We start from the raw sequence: 18,512 nt of genomic DNA, 5'->3' as shown, positions 1-18,512 counted from the left end.
GGTAGTGGACTATTAGCTGATTTTAATCAACTTTATTGTCCATTCTGTTACATATTTTTTATTTATTTAAACATTATATAATCACAAAAAAAGAAAGGAAAAAATCTTAAGCATGTGAAAGACTAGCTAGTAAGGGGAAAAAGGGGTTGGTGGTGATAGTAGTAATAATATAAGATAAAGACCAGTTTTTGTTTGTTTACAGAGACAGAGAGAGAGTCAGAGAGAGGGATAGATAGGGACAGACAGACAGGAATAGAGAGAGATGAGAAGCATCAATCATCAGTTTTTCGTTGCAACACCTTAGTTGTTCATTGATTGCCTTCTCATATGTGCCTTGACCAGGGGCCTTCAGCAGACCGAGTAACCCCTTGCTCGAGCCAGCGACCTTGAGTCCAAGCTGGTGAGCTTTGCTCAAACCAAATGAGCCCGTGCTCAAGCTGGCGACCTCGGGGTCTCGATCCTGGGTCCTCCGCATTCCAGTCCGATGCTCTATCCATTGCGCCACTGCCTGGTCAGGCAAAGACCAGTTTTTAATGTGGCTTATAAGGCCTGTTAGGACTCCCGTTTCCTCTCCCCTGCTCCTCGTCACGCCAGCTCTGAGCCGGCACTGCCAGAGTACGCAGTCAGATCCTTGTGCACGCCATGCTTTCTCTCGTTTCTGCACTCACAAGGGTGCTGTTTGTTTACTTAGCTGGATTCCCTTCCTGCTTTTGCCTGTTTGTATTGTTTCTTTGAAGCTTTCCCATATTCCTTTTTCTACAAACCAACCAACCAACCATTTTCTCTTCTTGTTACCTTTGTACTGTTGTACTGTGGACATATTTCCTTTGTTATACTGTATAATAAATTATTTGTTCACTTGTCTTTTCGATAGACCAGTTAATTTTTACATTTTCAGTCCTTTACTTGATACTCAGCACATAGTAGATGCTCAGGAATGTTTTTGGATTAGTTGACTTGGGGCCTAAGTCCATCGAATTAATATGATTCTTTCTTTTTAAGTAAACTTACTTCAGGTAGTGATCTTCAACTAAACATGGGGTCCCTGACAACAGAAAAGGAATGGGACCAGGAGCTACAGAAGCTTTGCATTGTACTGCGGCGAATAGCTGCATGTATGGTAATCCTCGTTGTCAGAGGAGAGTGTTCAGTGAGTCTGAAGGATGAAATGTTCTATTAGACCGTGGACCCTTGATTTCCAGTCACGTAGCATAGCCAGGGTTTTTATATCATTTTCATTAGTTTTAATAAGCACCTCTAACAAGTTTTCTTAGGTGTGATCATGGAGTTGTATCGAAATATCCTTGAAGTATTTAGAAGTGAAATGTCATGTCTGCAAGATATATATATATATATATATATATATTTTTTTTTTTTTTTTTTTTTTTTGTATTTTTTCTGAAGCTGGAAACGGGGAGAGACAGTCAGACAGACTCCCGCATGCGCCCGACCGGGATCCACCCGGCACGCCCACCAGGGGCAACGCTCTGCCCACCAGGGGGCGATGCTCTGCCCCTCCGGGGCGTCGCTCTGCCTCGACCAGAGCCACTCTAGCGCCTGGGGCAGAGGCCAAGGAGCCATCCCCAGCGCCCGGGCCATCTTTGCTCCAATGGAGCCTTGGCTGTGGGAGGGGAAGAGAGAGACAGAGAGGAAGGAGGGGGTGGGAGTGGAGAAGCAAATGGGCGCTTCTCCTATGTGCCCTGGCCGGGAATCGAACCTGGGTCCCCCGCACGCAAGGCCGACGCTCTACCGCTGAGCCAACCGGCCAGGGCCTCTGCAAGATATTTTAATAAAGTTTAACAAACAATTTATATAGATAGCTATATAAAGCAAACATGGCAAAATATTCACAGTAAGTCAAGTATACAGGCATTTATTGAATAATTCTCTTGATTTGTTTTATAACAAAAATTTAGGGGAAAAGCATCAATTTTCATCTTTGTTAAAATACTGCTTCCTCAAAGAAGCTACTTTAAGCAGGGGACCACACGATGAACAATTTTAAGGTCCATTTAGGAACCTACGGTTTCCTGATGGACTTGAAATTATCTTTGCTACATCATCCTCAGTGATGTGTAAGATTTAATAAGAACAAGGTATAGAGGGACTCTCTCTTGCTTTAAAAATATAGAGGGAAAGAAATGCTGAATTTGGTATAAGCCTGATTTTTTATTCTATAGTTTGGGCCTGGCTTTTCTCTGCCTTTTGCTTTCAGCCCTTCTGTTCTTATTATACTTGGGTCCTTCCTACATCTTTGGTCCTTGAACTGCCTTGATTCAGATCAGCCACTTGAATCTCTCCTTCTTTCGATCTATTTCCTTAAACATGAGCAGTGGCTCCATTCCCAGCTGCTACTTTTTCTTAGAGAAAAGTTACTCTGAAGCTTGTCTCCTTCTGTCAACTTCAATTTCCATATTTTTTCCCTCATTTTTTCATTAAGAATTTTTTTAACGATTAAAAAATGTGTGTGTGAAATTTAAACACTTATTTTAATTTCATCTCTAGGCTTTTACCACGGTTAACATCAGGGTGTGCGCATTCCATTGCACACCTGTTTTTCTTGTCCTGCACCATCTCCCCCTTACCCTCCACCTCCCTCCTCCCCAGCAGTCATCAGTCTACTGCCTCATCACCTTTCTAACAGAGCAGGCTCATATATGTGTATCTGGCAGCTTGATTTTTCCCCCACTTAATAAATCACATAATGCCTCTGCATTGTCTCAATTTGTTCTCATTAGACTTGACTTTGTTGTTGTCATTAGACTGTGATTGTTTAGAAACAACAAGGTTTATAATATGGTTAGAGAATTCTCTTCCTTGAGCAGATTCAGATTTGTCAGTAGACAGTGAGCTCTAAATTCCTCAGTTGTTGGATAGACGGCTCAGCATAAAATAACTGTGCTTGGTGTATTTGGGCAATTACCCATTTTTCTTTAAATGTGCCTTAATAATAGAACTAGCATGTATGACATTACAGATCATCTCTTGTGTATTTTTTGTTTGTTTTTCGTGTTATAGCTTGGACAGCTTTTAGCGGCTACAATCAAAGAACTCCCAGGCCCTAAAGAAAGTAGACGGACTGCTAAAGACCTTTGGGAAGTTGTTGTTCAGATCTGTAGTGTGTCCAGTCAGCACAAACGAGGAAATGATGGCAGAGTTAGTTTAATAAAGCAGAGGGAATCTACATTAGGTATAATGTATCGGTATGTTTCGATCAGTTTATGTTTTGAGTTACTTTATTATTTATACTATTTGTACTATTTCAAGAACATCTCCCGTTAATCCTTATATATCATTAAGATGGACAATGTAAGAATTCTCTGTTGCTGATATCTGATGGACTTGTTTGACATGACCACCTTTGGAAATAACCTTTTTATTTGAAGAGACTACCAGTCATTTAATGTAATCAGTGAAATTTTTACAGTTGGATAGTACTGAAGATGTCACATAGGATTAAAACAGAGAAGAAATTTAATTACATTATTATAGCAATAGAATATATTTTATACGTGCAGAATCAGAGAGGAATAAATCTTCACCTATAATTTCCTTTTTCGATTTTATTTTTAATTTCTGATATTAAATGTACATACAAATTTTTTTTTTTAGGAGTGAACTACTTTCTTTTATCAAAAAATTACGGGTACGTGTTATTAAAAGTTGATCTAATTAATTACTATTACTGATTTTTATAGACTTTAAAAATATTGAGTGCTTAAATGATTATTTAGGTGATTTGTTAATGTGCACTTCAGTGTTGAGGATGTGATAGTCTGAATGAAAAGGTTTTTGTTGCATTTACCCAACCGTGTTTTAGTGACTACAAACAGATATTTTTTAAATTGTAAAGAAATCGTTATAATAGGGCTAAATGTGTGAAGTCTAGCTTTAATTTTTGGTTGATAAGATTAATGTCATGTTTATTTACTGGACATAACCTAGATTCCACCCTTTACTGTTTTAAGGATTACAAGTAAATTATTTTGAGATAGCTTGAAGTATAGTTGGAAAGAGATCTGTTTACAGTTTCAGAAGTCAGGTGAGGAGGATTTAAGCATTATAAACCAGATACCTAAATGTGATAATTTTTGTGTAAATTTGTGTGCTGTGATTTCTTCCATGACATTAAAAATAAAGTTGACCTTTAGTGTGTTTTAAACTAAAGTAAATGGTAAATTTCAAAAGAGTAGGAATCTTTTGAAAGAGAATACTTGGTGTCCCTGAGGTTGATGGGAGAAATAATAAAATACATATAATATTTAAGGATGCTGTATTTTTTTTTCTCACAGGAACCATTGGTTTTGACTATTATTTTATCACTCTTTGTGAAACTTCACAATGTTCGGGTCAGTATTTCATAATTACATTTTTTAAAAACCTTTGAAAGAAATTGTCTTTTAAATCACAAATTTTTTTTTTAGGAAGACATTGTGAATGATGTTACAGCTGAACACATTTCTATCTGGCCATCCTCCATCCCCAAGTAAGAAGTATTATAGTTTACATTTTATTAAGTTATTCATGTATTTAGAACCATCCTGACTGGTACAAATAATTTTGAATAATTTTATTAAAAGGCTACAATGTTAGGATTCTTGGTTTTTCTCTATTATAATAATGATCTTACTAAAAATTATAGATAAGGTATAACTCGGCTGAGGTATACCCGGCTTAGGTAGAGCAGATCTGTACGTAGTCCTGATTCCTTGTTAGTGGGGAGACTTAGAAAATCGAGGTAAAGCCCTGGCCAGATAGCTTGGTTAGTTAGAGCATTGTATGAAAGCACAGAGGTCGGCAGTTGGATTCCCCAGGGCACACACAGGAACAGATGTTCCTGCCTCTCTTTCCTTTCTCTCTCTCTCTCTCTCTCTCTCTCGCTCTCTCTCGCTCTCTCGCTCTCTCGCTAAAATCAATAAATAAACATTAAAGAAAAGAAAATTGAGACTAAAAAGAATGACTTTCTATCAGGTTTCCAGCATCTTATTATCTCTTTTACAATTATCTACTTGAAAATGTATTTTTTTTTGGTGGTTTTTGTTTTAATACTTTCAACCCCTTTTAATTGCCTTAAAGAGCTCTTTCATTACTTTAAGAAATCTTCCCCCTTACTTTTACCACCTGAGAACCACAGTGAGATGATGGAATATTTTTAGAGGAGTAGTAGTATTCTTTTTCTGGAAGAAGAAATCATTTACATTTTTCTCTTCCCACACTTAGCAACTTTTCATTCAGGAAAGTACATGTTTGTTTTCTTACAAAAGTTACTTTCCTCCCCTCCCTTCCCCCCAGTCTTCTTCCTTTGTGCCTGATGAGTAGGTCCTAGGCCTTATTTTATTGCTCTTAGTGGCATCTATGAAGAAGAAAAGATTTTGTAGGTAAGGAAGCAGGCAGTATAATGTGCTTCCACCTCAGTCTTTAAGACTGGAAGCAGGTTTATTTCTCCTGTGGAGATTAGAGAGTCAAAAGTGTGTTAGTGACCCCTCCCTCCATTTACTGAAGCTTGTTTCCCAAAGGAGCACCATACTTTGTGAAACAAACGGGCGTGCTCCGCAGCTTTCTAACTGCAGATTTTTATATAAAATTAGTTTTTAGATAGCAATCCAAGAATCAGGTGGAGATCATTTTACCTTGTTAATTGATGGTTGTCACACCTCTTTTGGTGTTACTTTGGCCTAATTAAAAAAATTTTTTTCCCCGTTTTTTGTTTTGTTTTGTTTTGTTTTTTACAGAGACAGAGTCAGAGAGAGGGATAGATAGGGACAGACGGACAGGAATGGAGAGAGATGAGAAGCATCAATCATCAGTTTTTTGATGCAACACCTTAGTTGTTCATTGATTGCTTTCTCATATGTGCCTTGACCACGGACCTTCAGCAGACTGAGTAACCCCTTGCTCAAGCCAGCGACCTTGGGTCCAAGCTGGTGAGCCTTGCTCAAGCCAGATGAGCCCGCGCTTGAGCTGGCAACCTCGGGGTCTCAAACCTGGGTCCTCTGCATCCCAGTCTGATGCTTTATTTACTGCGCCACCGCCAGGTCAGGCTGGCCTAATTTTAGAGTGTAAACTAATGATTGATATTTAGTGTTTATTTATGATAAATGAATAAAAAGAATGTTTTTTTTTTGGCTTTGTTTTTAGTGAGAGAGGAGAGAGAGAGACAGAGACAGGAAGGGAGAGAGATGAGAAGCATCAACTCATAGTTGCATGACTTTGTTCCTTGGTGGGGGGTGGGGCTCCAGATGAGCCAGTGACCTTGGGCTTCAGGCCAGTGACCATGGGATCATGTTGATGATCCCACACTCAAACCTGAGACCCCATGCTCAGGCTGGTGAGCCTGCTTTCAAGCTAGATGAGCCCGTGCTCAAGCGGGCGACTTCAGGGTTTTGAATCTGGGACCTCAATGTCCCATGTTGATATTCTATTCACTGCATCACTACAGGCTGAACAAAAAGAATGGTACCTAGAAGCTCTGAGTGAGGTTCCTAGGATTGGAGTCCTAGCCACTCCACTTCCATCAGGAATAGTCATGTTGGGTAAGGCCACTTGGGGAAGTTGCTTTCTGTGCCGGTTTCCCCATCTGTAAAATGGACATATGAATAGTATCTCCCTCAGAATTGTATTAAGTGACTTAATATGTATTTTATGATAAATGTTAAAATAAGGATGGGCACATAGTAGGCTTAACTATTATCTTTATGATAAAATTAATATAAATTGACCCAGAGAAAATAAAATTGTTGTGCCTTATTGCTTTAGGGAGATAGGAGCTATGATCTGTGCTATTTGGGTGGTGGCCTGGCTTTTATCCTCACAGTTGTATCTGAAGACCTCCAGGTTTGGTTTAACTAGGCTCAGAGCAGCTGGTCCGATTCCCTACCCTTCTTCTGATTTCCTATTCCGACCGTATGCATTGAAGTGGAGCACTTGCCACATCTAGACCTAGCTTTGACGGCCAGTGAAACAACTGATCCAGGGGAGTTACTCTTACAGGTAGCCACAAAGTGGATGTAAGGCCAGTTTGTTAGTGTTTGAGTTTTTGGTTTTTGTGGCTTCTAGATAACAGAACTTAAAAATCATTTGGGGCCTGACCAGGTGGTGGCCCAGTGGATAGAACAAACGTCGTACTGGGATGCAGAGGATCCAGGTTTGAAACCCTGAGATCTCTGGCTTGAGCATGGGCTCATCTGGCTTGAGTACGGGCTCACCAGCTGCAGCGTGGGCTCATCTGGCTTGAGCGTGGGATCATAGACACGACCCCATGGTCGCTAGCTTGAGCCCAAAGGTTGCTGGCTTGAGCCCAAAGGTCACTGGCTTGAAGCCCACAGTCACTGGCCTAAGCAAGGGGTCACTCGCTCTGCTGTAGCCCCCCAGTCAAGGCACATATGAGAAAGCAGTCAATGAACAACTAAGGTGCTGCAACAAAGAATTGATGTGTCTCATCTCCCTTCCTGTCTGTCTGTCCCTATCTGTCCCTCTCTCTGTCTCTCTGTCACAAAAAAAAAGAAAGAAAAAATCATTTGGGGAAATTTTATGAGCCTCTTTAATTTTGTTGCCTGTAAATTGTGCCTAAAAAGTGGAGCTAGATGTGTATCCTACCACTTTGATATGCTTTATATGGTAAACTATTTAAAGATACTTTTTTAGAGTGGTCTACATTTTGGTGGGGAAAAGGAAACAAAAATCAGATTGTTTTCAACCTCTTCTAAAAAGTTAGATTATCAAATTTAGATGTTTTGTTAGTTTTTATATATTTACTCCTAGTAATATTTAGCATGTTTATGGTCACCTAAATTTTGGCTAAGTCTTTTTGATTTTAGTAAATGTGTTTATGGCCTGACCAGGTGGTGGCGCAGTATATAGAGTTTTGGCCTGGGACTCTGAGGACCCATGTTTGAAACCCTGGGGTCCCTGGCTTGAGCACAAACTCATCTTTCTTGGGCACTGGCTCACTAGATTGAGTGTGGGATTATAGACATGACCCCATAGTTGCTTGCTTGAGCCCAGAGGTTGCTGGCTTAAAGCCCAAGGTCACACTGGCTTGAGCCCAAGGTTGCTGGATTGAACCAGGGGTCACTGGCTCAGCTGGAGTTTCCTGGGTCAAGGCACATAAGAGAAAGCAATCAATGAACAACTATGGTGCCACAACTATGAGTTGATGTTCCTCATCTCTGTCCCTTCCTATCTGTCTGTCCCTGCTTCCCTCCCCTTTTTTCTTTGCTACAAACAAAATTAATTACAGTGTGTGTATGGAATTTGAAGTTGTTTCTTAAAATGGAGATTAATGTTCATTGTCTTTCCTTTAGCCTCCAGTCAGTGGACTTTGAAGCTGTGGCAATCACAGTGAAAGAGCTGGTTCGGTATGCCCGCAGTATAAATCCAAACAACCACTCCTGGTTAATTATTCAGGCAGACATTTATTTTGGTAAGTGAGATGTATGGTTCCATTGTGTTTTGTTTTTATAGGACTTTCAGAAATGAAAATAACTATATTACACATTTTATTATAAGACTTTATCAAATTTGTTTTTCTTTTGACATATGTATCTTTCTTCTTCCTAGATAAAATTAAGAGAGTAAAACTATAATTTTCATGTGTATGCGTTTTGCTGGGGAGAGCCTTTGGTTCAGATGTTTTCATTTTATGTTGACTACCGTTTTTCTGTTGTTGTTTTGTGTGTGTGACAGAGACAGAGAGAGGAACAGATAGGGACAGACAGACAGGAAGGGAGAGAGATAAACATCAGTTCTTTGTTGTGGCACCTTAGTTGTTCATTGATTGCTTTCTCATATGTGCCTTGACCAGGGGGCTTCAGCAGAGCGAATGACCCCTTGCTCAAGCCAGCGACCGTGGGCTCAAGCTGGTGAGCCTTGCTCAAACCAGATGAGCCCATGCCCAAGCTGGCGACCTCGGGGTTTTGAACCTGGGTCCTCTGCGTCCCAGTCCGACGCTCCTTCCACTGCACCACCGCCTGGTCAGGCTTGTTTTGTTTTTTAATAGTATTTCTCTAGTAAGTTGGTAAAATAGTTTTAAGGAAAGACATTTATGTTAGTTTGCAGAATTTCTATTTAAAGTTTCTAAAATCTGTCCAGGCACTTTTTTTTAAGAGGGAGAGAGATGAGAAGCATCAATTCATAGTTGCATCACTTTAGTTGTTCATTGATTGCTTCTCATATGTGCTTTGACTGGGGGGGCTCTAGCCAGCAATCCTGCACTGAAGCTGGCTTACCTGTACTCAAGCCAGTGACCTCAGGCTTTTGAAGCCGGGACCTCAGAGTCCCACATCAATTCTCTATCCTGCACCACCACCGGTCAGGCTGTCCAGACACTCTTGATAATTATTTGTATTTTTGGGAGTATATTGATAATCCTTCTACTTTATGTGGTAGGTTTTTTTCAACTTGATAAGAATATTTCTGTTACTATACAGGTTAAATAAAATTCCTGACTGGCATCATTTAATGATCAGTTATTTAGGACTTTATTATTTTTAAAGAGAAAGTTCCAAATATACGACTAGAGAGAATAGTATAATGAACCCACATATGCCACCTCTTAACAGTAATTAACGCAGTTTCATTTTCTCTGTACCCTCACCTACATTATTTTGCTTCTCCCAAATTATTTATTTATTTATTTATTTATTTATTTATTTATTTATTTTTTACAGAGACAGAGTCAGAGAGAGGGATAGATAGGGACAGACAGACAGGAACGAGAGAGATGAGAAGCATCAATCATCAGTTTTTTGTTGCAACATCTTAGTTGTTCATTGACTGCTTTCTCATATGTGCCTTGACTGTGGACTCTCAGCAGACCAAGTAACCCCTTGCTTGAGCCAGCGACCTTGGGTCCAAGCTGGTGAGCTTTGCTCAAACCAGATGAGCCAGCGCTCAAGCTGGCAACCTCAGGGTCTTGAACCTGGGTCCTCTGCATCCCAGTCCGACGCTCTGTTTACTGCACTACTGCCTGGTCAGGCTCCCAAATTATTTTTGAAGCAAATAGTTGCAAATTTTAATGCTTATTTTCATCCCACCCCTTAAAAGAATTTATTTATTAATCTATTCAGAATAGAGTTACTGTCTCTAAACTACCTTAGAAAATTAAGATACATGTTTCTAGTATGGACATTTGGGGAAATAATACCTTTAAATACAAAATTCTACTAGTAAGTTTGACAAGAAATCTGAATTAAATTTTTGTGTAATCAATTTTAGAAGGCAAAGAATCTGTTACGTTATTTCTTTAAAGTAGTTTTAAAAATAAAAACAAAGGCAAGTTTTTTCAGTGTTGTTCTGGATAAGTGTTATCCCTAGGTCTATGGTTTGAATCTTATTTTGTTGACTTATGAAGTAATACCTGACTCTTCACAAAAGAGGCCCTGTTTTTCCAACTGATACATCTAATGATAGGTAGTTTTTTGTCTCCATTTTCTACTGCAGCAACAAATCAGTATTCGGCCGCTCTTCACTATTACCTCCAGGCGGGAGCTGTGTGTTCTGATTTCTTTAATAAGGCTGTACCCCCTGATGTTTATACAGACCAAGTAAGTTTTTATTGGCCTTTTTTCTTCTTGTCTATCTTTAACTGTTCTTCTTGGGTCCCTTTTGGGTGAGTTTTCATATCTATGTTTGTGGTGGTAACTTCCAAATTGATTGCTTTAGACCGGATTGCTTGCCATATTTCCAGGTCCCATAGTCCATCAATACCTTGATTTCCCCAACACCTCAAACTTAACTTGTCCAAAACTGATTTTAACCTTTTATTTTACCAGTCTCCCTGCCCAGTGATGCAGCCTCAAAAACAAAGTGAAACAAAACATCAAAATACCAAATACCTTGGACTATTGTATTTTAGTTAACTGAGCCCAAATCCTGAGTGTCATGTTGTTTTCTTGAGTGACCCTCCCACTAACAGCAAATCAGCCTTCAAGGCATGTTAATTCTGTCTCCTGATTGTGGATTTTGTTAATTTTCAGTTGATGTGCTTTGTTCAGTCCATTAATATCATAACTTAAAATAAGTGGTATTTTTCAGTACTTACAATAAATGGCTTTTGAAATAAGATATAAAGTCTTTAGTAACTTTAAATTAATAAAGTCTATTTTTTTAAAACTGTTTTAGATGCATAGCAAAATTGAACAAAAAATTAGAGTTCTCATATACCCACTATGTAACAACTATGGTATATTTTAGTAAGTGTTCCACGTGTACTTCAGTCAATTGTATTCTGCGGGGTTGGGAGAAGGATTTTAAAAATGTACACAACCCTCACACAGGTACAGTCTCCCTCTGTTGTCATCCCATAACCAAAGGCTACATTTGTTAAAATTGATGTTAATTAGTTTCTTAAAATCAATTGTTTTTATAGGTAATAAAGAGAATGATAAAGTGTTGTTCTTTACTGAATTGCCACACACAGGTTAGTTTATTATATTTTGATGTTCGTTTATTTTCCTGTATATTAGAGTTTATAATATACATAAAGCATTGGACTGTGAAGTAGCTTTTATTTTCCATATAATTGCTTAAGTTTTTATGGTATTTAAGAATTTGGCATATTGTATGTGTTTTATAAAATTTATTTTTTAAGGCCAGAGAGACAGAGAGGGACAGACAGAAAGGGAGAGAGATGAGAAGCATCAGTTCTTCATTGTGGCACTTTAGTTATTCATTGATTGCTTTCTCATATGTGCCTTGACCAGGAGGCTCCAACCGAGCCAATGACTCCTTGCGCAAGCCAATAATCATGGGGTCATGTCTATGATCCCATGCTCAAACCGGCAGCCCTGCGCTCAAGCCTGATGAGCCTGTGCTCAAGCCAGCAACCTCGGGGTTTTGAACCTGGGTCCTCTGCATCCCAAGCCAATGCGCTGTCCACAGCGCCACCACTTGGTCAGGCAGTTTTATAAAATTCTTTATAGAATTTTAACTAAAATGAAGGTATGAATTAGAAAACATTTGTCTTTAAACCTTCTAAGTAGAAAAGAAGCATTCTCAAGTATGTTTTCTTATATTTAAGGGCAGATATTTACATTATTTGGAAAATGCAGATCAACACCACAGTACGATACCACTTCACACTCACTAGGATGGCTGTAATTCAAAGCTAGAAAGAAACAAGTGTTGGTAAAGATGTGGAGAAATTATGCTGGTAGGAATATAAAGTGAGGCAACCTTTTGGGAAAATAGTTTGGCAAAAGTTTTTCCTTAAACAGATTTACCATTTGACCCAGCAATTCTACTTCTAGGTATATAATCAAGAAAATAGAAAACGTGTCCATAGGAAAATTTGTACACCAGTGTTCACAGCAACATTATTCATAATAGCCTGAAAGTTGGAAACAACCCAGTGTTCATCATAAACAAAATTTGATGTCTGTACAATGGAGCATTATTCAGCCGTAAAAAGGAATGGAGTACTGATAGTTGCTAAAACAGGGATGAATCTTTTTTTTTTTTTTTTTTTTTTTTTTTTACAGAGAGCGAGAGTCAGAGAGAGGGATAGATAGGGACAGACAGACAGGAACGCAGAGAGATGAGAAGCATCAATCATCAGTTTTTCGATGTGACACCTTCGTTGTTCATTGATTGCTTTCTCATATGTGCCTTGACTGTGGACCCTCAGCAGACCAAGTAACCCCTTGCTCAAGTCAGCAACCTTGCGTCCAAGCTGGTGAGCTTTGCTCACACAAGATGAGCCCACGCTCAAGCTGGCGACCTTGGGGTCTCGAACCTGGGTCTTCTGCATCCTAGTCCTATGCTCTATCCACTGTGCCACCGCCTGGTCAGGCGTGAGGAATCTTTAAAGTATTATGTTGAGTATGATTCTGTTAATACGAAATGTCTAGCATAGGCAAAAAGTATAGATTTAGAATGTAGATTAGTGGTTGCCAGATACTGGGTGGAGGAGGAATGGAGCATGACTGTTAATGGGTACAGAATTTTTGCCAGGCGAGTGGAAGGGAAGGATGAAAATAGTTTGGAATTTGATTATGGTGATTGTTGCACAACTTTGTGAATATACTAAAAACCACTGAATTGTGTACTCTAAAAGGGTGAATTTTATGAATTATATTTTTAAAAATTAAAAATATTTTTTAAAAAAGTGAGGATAATGACCTTATATACCTGTTTGTAATGGATCTGCTTTCTATGTTAAGCAGACTGGCTTCAGTTTTGCCAAAATGAGCTTCTGTATTTGCCAGCTGTGAAAGGTTTACCGTATTTTTCGCTTCATAAGACGCACCTGACCATAAGACACACCTAGGGTTTTAAGGAGGAAAATAAGAAAAAAAAAATTCTCAACCAAATGGTGTGTTAAAATATTTAATAAAATATCGTATTTTTCTATCCATAAGACACACGGGGCCTAACCTGTGGTGGCACAGTGGATAAAGCGTCGACCTGGAAACACTGAGGTCGCCGGTTTGAAACCCTGGACCTGCCTGGTCAAGGCACATATGGGAGTTGATGCTTCCTGCTCCTCCCCCCTTCTCTCTCTCTCTATCCCTCTCTCTCTCCTCTCTAAAATGAATAAATAGGCCTGACCTGTGGTGGCGCAGTGGGATAAAGCGTCGACCTGGAAGTGCTGAGGTCGCCGGTTCGAAACCCTGGGCTTGCCTGGTCAAGGCACATATGGGAGTTGATGCTTCCAGCTCCTCCCCCCTTCTTTCTCTCTGTCTTTCATCTCTCTCTCTCTCTCTCTCTGTCTCTCCCTCTCCTCTCTAAAATGAATAAATGAAATAAAATAAAATGAATAAATAAATAAAAGGAAAAAAAAAAAACACGGGCAATTTCCTCTCTGCTTTTTGGAGAAGAGGAGGATGTCCTGTGGAGCAAAAAATACGGTATGTCCTGTATGTCCTTGAATGTCATGATGCTTTTGCTTGGCCGTTTCCCATTCCCTTCAGTTTTCTGAACTTTCAGTTCAGGAAAAGCCAGCTTCTCATTCAAATTAACAAAGCTTTAACAACTTTAGTTCACTGATAAAGAAAATATGGGACAGACATTTGTGTAAAGGCCTTTGCAATTAAAATTGGATGGAATCCATCAATACGAGCTGATCCACTCAGGTTGATCTGCAGGGCTTCTGAAATGATATAGTCTTGATATTCAGAATCGTTAAAAATTTCCCCTTCAAAAGTCATTGATGACACTAGTTACATGAAACCATTTTAAAATCTTTATTTGTTTATGTAGGTGGCAATTTTATGTCAGTTCCTTAGAGAAATTGACTACAAAACAGCTTTTAAATCACTACAGGAACAAAACAGGTATGAATGCTTTTTACCTTTTAATTTTTTACTTTTTTGTATTTTTCTGAAGCCAGAAACGGGGAGGCAGTCAGACAGACTCCCGCATGCGCCCAACCGGGATCCACCTGGCACGGCCACCAGGGGTGATGCTCTGCCCATCCGGTGCGTCGCTCTTTTGCGACCAGAGCCACTCTAGCACTTGAGGCAGAGGCCACAGAGCCATCCTCAGTGCCCGGGCCAACTTTGCTCCAATGGAGCCTTGGCTGCGGGAGGGGAAGAGATAGAGAGGAAGGAGAGGGGGAGGGGTGGAGAAGCAGATGGGCGCTTCTCCTGTGTGCCCTGGCCGGGAATCGAACCCGGGACTCCTGCACTCCAGGCCAACGCTCTACCACTGAGCCAACCGGCCAGGGCCATGAATGCTTTTTATAATAAAAGAAAGTTGCAATTTTTTTGCTTAAAAAAGAAGTAGTAACTGAATTGTTTTTCAGTCACGATGCTATGGACTCCTACTATGAGTACATATGGGATGTTACCATTTTGGAGTACTTGACTTGTATCCTTTCATCTAATGTAATGTGATTTTGGAACAGTTCATTTCTGTACATTAAAGACATTTAATAGTATTAGATTCATTCTTAACTGATTCATTTAGATCTTCATCATAAAAGAGGAGAAACAGATAAAAGACAAATTGCGGTAAGTTACTTTGTGCCTTGCTTCAGTAATAGACTTAATTTCCTTAATATCAAAACCATTGTTATGAATTGGACCAGGAAAGATTTTGTGTGCCTAGTTAGCACCAAAAATTGATTATTAATGATTACTTTTTTTAAAGATCCTATTTTGATGATACAAGCTTTTACATCTAGTTTATTGTATAGTAAAATGTTAGATTGTGTCATCTCCACTCCAGATTAGGTGGTTTCCCATCTCACACAATGTCACAAGTCCATACAACAGCCCGTAAGGGCAGATATGATTTGCCCATCTGACTCCCCCTTGCTAACTTCTGCTATACTAATAACCCTACTGTTCTTTGGAAATGCCACAACATTCACCACTGAAGGGCTTCTGAGATTTTGTCTTCTAGGAACATTCCCTCAGGTCTTTCCTTCAATGTCACCTTCTTAGTAGTAATCCTTTTCCTGACCATCTTATAAAATAGCAATGTCTCTCTCCCGTTTTTCTTCAATACTCCTATTCTCATTTCCCTTTAAAAAATTTTCTGCATAGAACTTATCTACATCTGACGTATCACAGGTGGACAAAAGTAGATTTGTATTTGTGAGTACATGAAAGTTTGTTCTTGTATGATTATTTATTGTATTATTTTCCATATGAACAACTGCAAAGTTACATTTGCTCACCCTTGTATATACTTATTTATTGGCTATTTCTCCTTGAGGGCAGGGACTTGGTTTGTCATAACTGATACCTAGAATGGTGCCTGCCTCGCCCGTAATAAGTGTTAATTGTTACTGAATAGATGAATTATTTATTTAAATTTGACTTATAAACCAAAACATTATAAATATTAATGGCTATTTTTACTTGCCTAACACTTGCTACACCAGTATTACCTTAGATATTTTCTCTTCTCTTATGTTAATAAAAGTAAATACTTTTTGTCTCCTCTGTCTACCCCTTAAAATTGGTTTTCCCAAGTCCTTGGGTTATTTTCTCATTGCCCTACAAGTAATCTCATTCACTTATGGTTTTGTTTACTTACATAGTATAGTATGTATCATTTCTTTAAAATATTTGGCTTCTCTTCTTGTTTTAGATGTCAGACTTTTATAGCTAATCATCTTCAGGATGTTTTGCTAGAAATAACTCGTTATATGCCACTACCAGTTTTTCCCATGTCATTCATTACGAAGGAATACATCCAGTAATTTTTCCTACTCCCTAACCTAATTGAAGATCATTTCTGAATAATCATACCTCCCTTCAAGCTACATGTCAGAACAGTCTGTTATTTAAAGTACTTTTTTTTTTTTAAACCTAGAGGTAGACTACCTTTTAATCTAAAGGTAATTAATTCCAGGGTCCTAAAAATGGTGTCATAAAACACTCTGTGGAAGAATACTATAGATTTTTGGTAGGTTGGGGTATTTCTAATCATGGGAGAAATGAGTCACTAAATGATACAGCACTAGCAACTACCCACCTATTAAAAATGAATCCCTGAAACATGAATTTTTATTTTTTCCCCAAACTATTTTCTAGATGGCTTAATAGCAAAAATGTCATTGTAGTTTATTTACTGGTATGTTACTCAAATAAACTTATTTACTTAATGTTGCTGAGATAATTCCATAAACTATGTCAGTAACTAATCTTTTCTTTAAGGTGGTTGTAGTTAGTCTTTGTTAATTTCTTCCACATTTCTTAGCATTTACAATTACAGTTTGTGTGTACATAGTTTTATATTTTGTAGCAAGGCTTTATTTTTGTACCTGACCTCTAATAACATGACTTTTCTGTTTTGGAAGATCAAAGCCATTGGCCAGACAGAACTGAATGCAAGCAACCCAGAAGAAGTGTTACAGCTGGCAGCGCAAAGAAGGAAAAAAAAGTTTCTACAAGCAATGGCAAAACTTTACTTTTAAGCAGTTAAAAGTTTTTAACTTTTATTTTTTAAACAATAGGCTAAATAGAAAACAGTATTAAAAGATGTTTATATATAATACATATGTACACATTTAGTGGTAGTTTTTTTTTCCAGAAAAACATTGAAACAGCTTATAAACAAAAACTATACAGAAGACTTCATGCCATAATAAATTTATAATTTCTCCAGAGAAATTTATATCTAGTAACAATAAACTAACAATCTAGTATAGTTTTCTAATTAAATCCACTTCTGAGGCTGAAATCTCATTTAAAAATATGTAAATTAGCTAGTATATATATATATCAAGTTCTTATGTAAATTGTTTTTGATTTTTAAATAAATAGATTGCTGGGAGTTAGTATACATTTAATACTTTTATGCCTTAATAGAAGTTTAGGTCAGGTGTTAAGCTTTATCACTTTGACACTGTCCTTAACTCATGTAGAAATTCTTTTTTTTTAGGTGAGAGGAGGGGAGATAGACAAACTCCTGTACGCACCCCAACCGGAATTCACCTGGCAGCCCTGTCTGGGGCCAGTGCTTGCAACCAAGCTATTTAGCCCCTGAGGCTGATGGCTTTAGACCAACTGAGCTGTCATCAGTGCCCACGGCTGATGCTCAAACCAGTTGAGCCACTGACTGCAGGAGGGGAAGAGGGAGGTGGGAAAAGCAGATGGTCGTGTCTCCTGTGTGCCCTACCCAGGAATCGAACCCAGGACATCCATACATTGGGTCAGTGCTCTATCCTCTGAGCCATCCTGCTATGGCCTCATGTCTAAACTTAAGAAGGATCCTTAACAGTTTCACAAAATAAATAGAGCCTTAATCACACTAAATTTTGTTTTAAATCCTTGATCCTTCAGAGTAAAGTGACTCATAAATAGTTTGAAAGGGTACTTAAGTTTTTTCACTCAAATTATGATGTACAAGAAAGTTATATAAAACAAGCTGTATGTCAAAGCCCCAAGTAGGAGCCACAGCACTTATCTTGCTTGTATTTCTTTGGTATTCCCACTGTTTAGAGCAGTTTAAACACCATGTTCTAAGCCTTACTGGTTAAAAATGTTATGGCAAGGCAAAGAAAGTATGTAGTTAAAACAGATTAAAGTTCACCATTTGTAAAAAATTCAAGTTTTATAATAGCTTGCTACAGAAGCTGTATATAAATTAGTCACCTTATTACAAAACTAAACCTTTGTAAACAAGTTTAAATTTTATTTTCAAGAACCAAATTGCACTAAAGCAAGAGTGAATTTTGAGAATCTAAAAACTAGATTCAGAGAACTGTATCACTTAATGTACCCTCTAATGTAGCACTTTCTAATCTAAAACTTTAATGATAAAATTCCTGGTTCATCAAGATAAACATAGTTAACACTGGATCAAAAATTTTTTTATGGCATAAGTCCTGGCTGACTTCTATTCCAGTCACCTTGGGAATGAATTAATCTTTGTAAACAAGTCCTGCTGTTTCTTTACACAGCTAACATAGGAATGATAAATTTCTTCCTTTAGTGCCAATTTTAAGTGTTTTTTTTAAATCAAAGAATGGCAGTGAAACTTCTGAAGTGGCTAGGACAGTCATAGCACTCTTTTCCTATAAAACTTTAAGTTCATTTTTATGAAATTCCACCTAGTAC

The 18,512-nt window shown here is 38.3% G+C and overlaps 1 protein-coding gene and 1 non-coding gene across 5 annotated transcripts in view; one reads left to right on the top strand and one right to left on the bottom strand.

Moving 5' to 3' along the window:
- Positions 1-18,505, top strand: part of INTS8 (integrator complex subunit 8) — a 66,109-nt gene extending 47,604 nt beyond the window's left edge. Inside the window, exons 17-28 of one of the 4 annotated variants that reach the window (XM_066266024.1) lie at positions 3,019-3,203; positions 3,613-3,646; positions 4,293-4,349; positions 4,425-4,486; positions 8,304-8,422; positions 10,441-10,544; positions 11,369-11,419; positions 14,200-14,273; positions 14,744-14,808; positions 14,908-14,951; positions 16,751-16,849; positions 17,335-18,505. In XM_066266024.1, coding sequence (XP_066122121.1) covers positions 3,019-3,203; positions 3,613-3,646; positions 4,293-4,349; positions 4,425-4,486; positions 8,304-8,422; positions 10,441-10,544; positions 11,369-11,419; positions 14,200-14,273; positions 14,744-14,808; positions 14,908-14,951; positions 16,751-16,849; positions 17,335-17,439 — 999 coding nt within the window. In that variant the 3' untranslated portion in view covers positions 17,440-18,505. Of the gene's footprint in view, positions 1-3,018; positions 3,204-3,612; positions 3,647-4,292; positions 4,350-4,424; positions 4,487-8,303; positions 8,423-10,440; positions 10,545-11,368; positions 11,420-14,199; positions 14,274-14,743; positions 14,809-14,907; positions 14,952-16,750; positions 17,041-17,334 lie in introns of those variants that run through there. The other 3 variants (XM_066266027.1, XM_066266026.1, XM_066266028.1) reach the window with 3 other exon arrangements.
- Positions 1,697-1,772, bottom strand: TRNAA-UGC (transfer RNA alanine (anticodon UGC)). Its single transcript has one exon. It is a non-coding gene; the product is annotated as a tRNA-Ala (tRNA).
- Positions 18,506-18,512: the final 7 nt, after the last annotated feature.

The sequence above is a fragment of the Saccopteryx bilineata genome, chromosome 3 (assembly GCF_036850765.1).
Source record: "Saccopteryx bilineata isolate mSacBil1 chromosome 3, mSacBil1_pri_phased_curated, whole genome shotgun sequence".
In the NCBI taxonomy this organism is placed as follows: domain Eukaryota; kingdom Metazoa; phylum Chordata; class Mammalia; order Chiroptera; family Emballonuridae; genus Saccopteryx; species Saccopteryx bilineata.
This window is presented reverse-complemented; position numbering and strand designations above follow the sequence as displayed.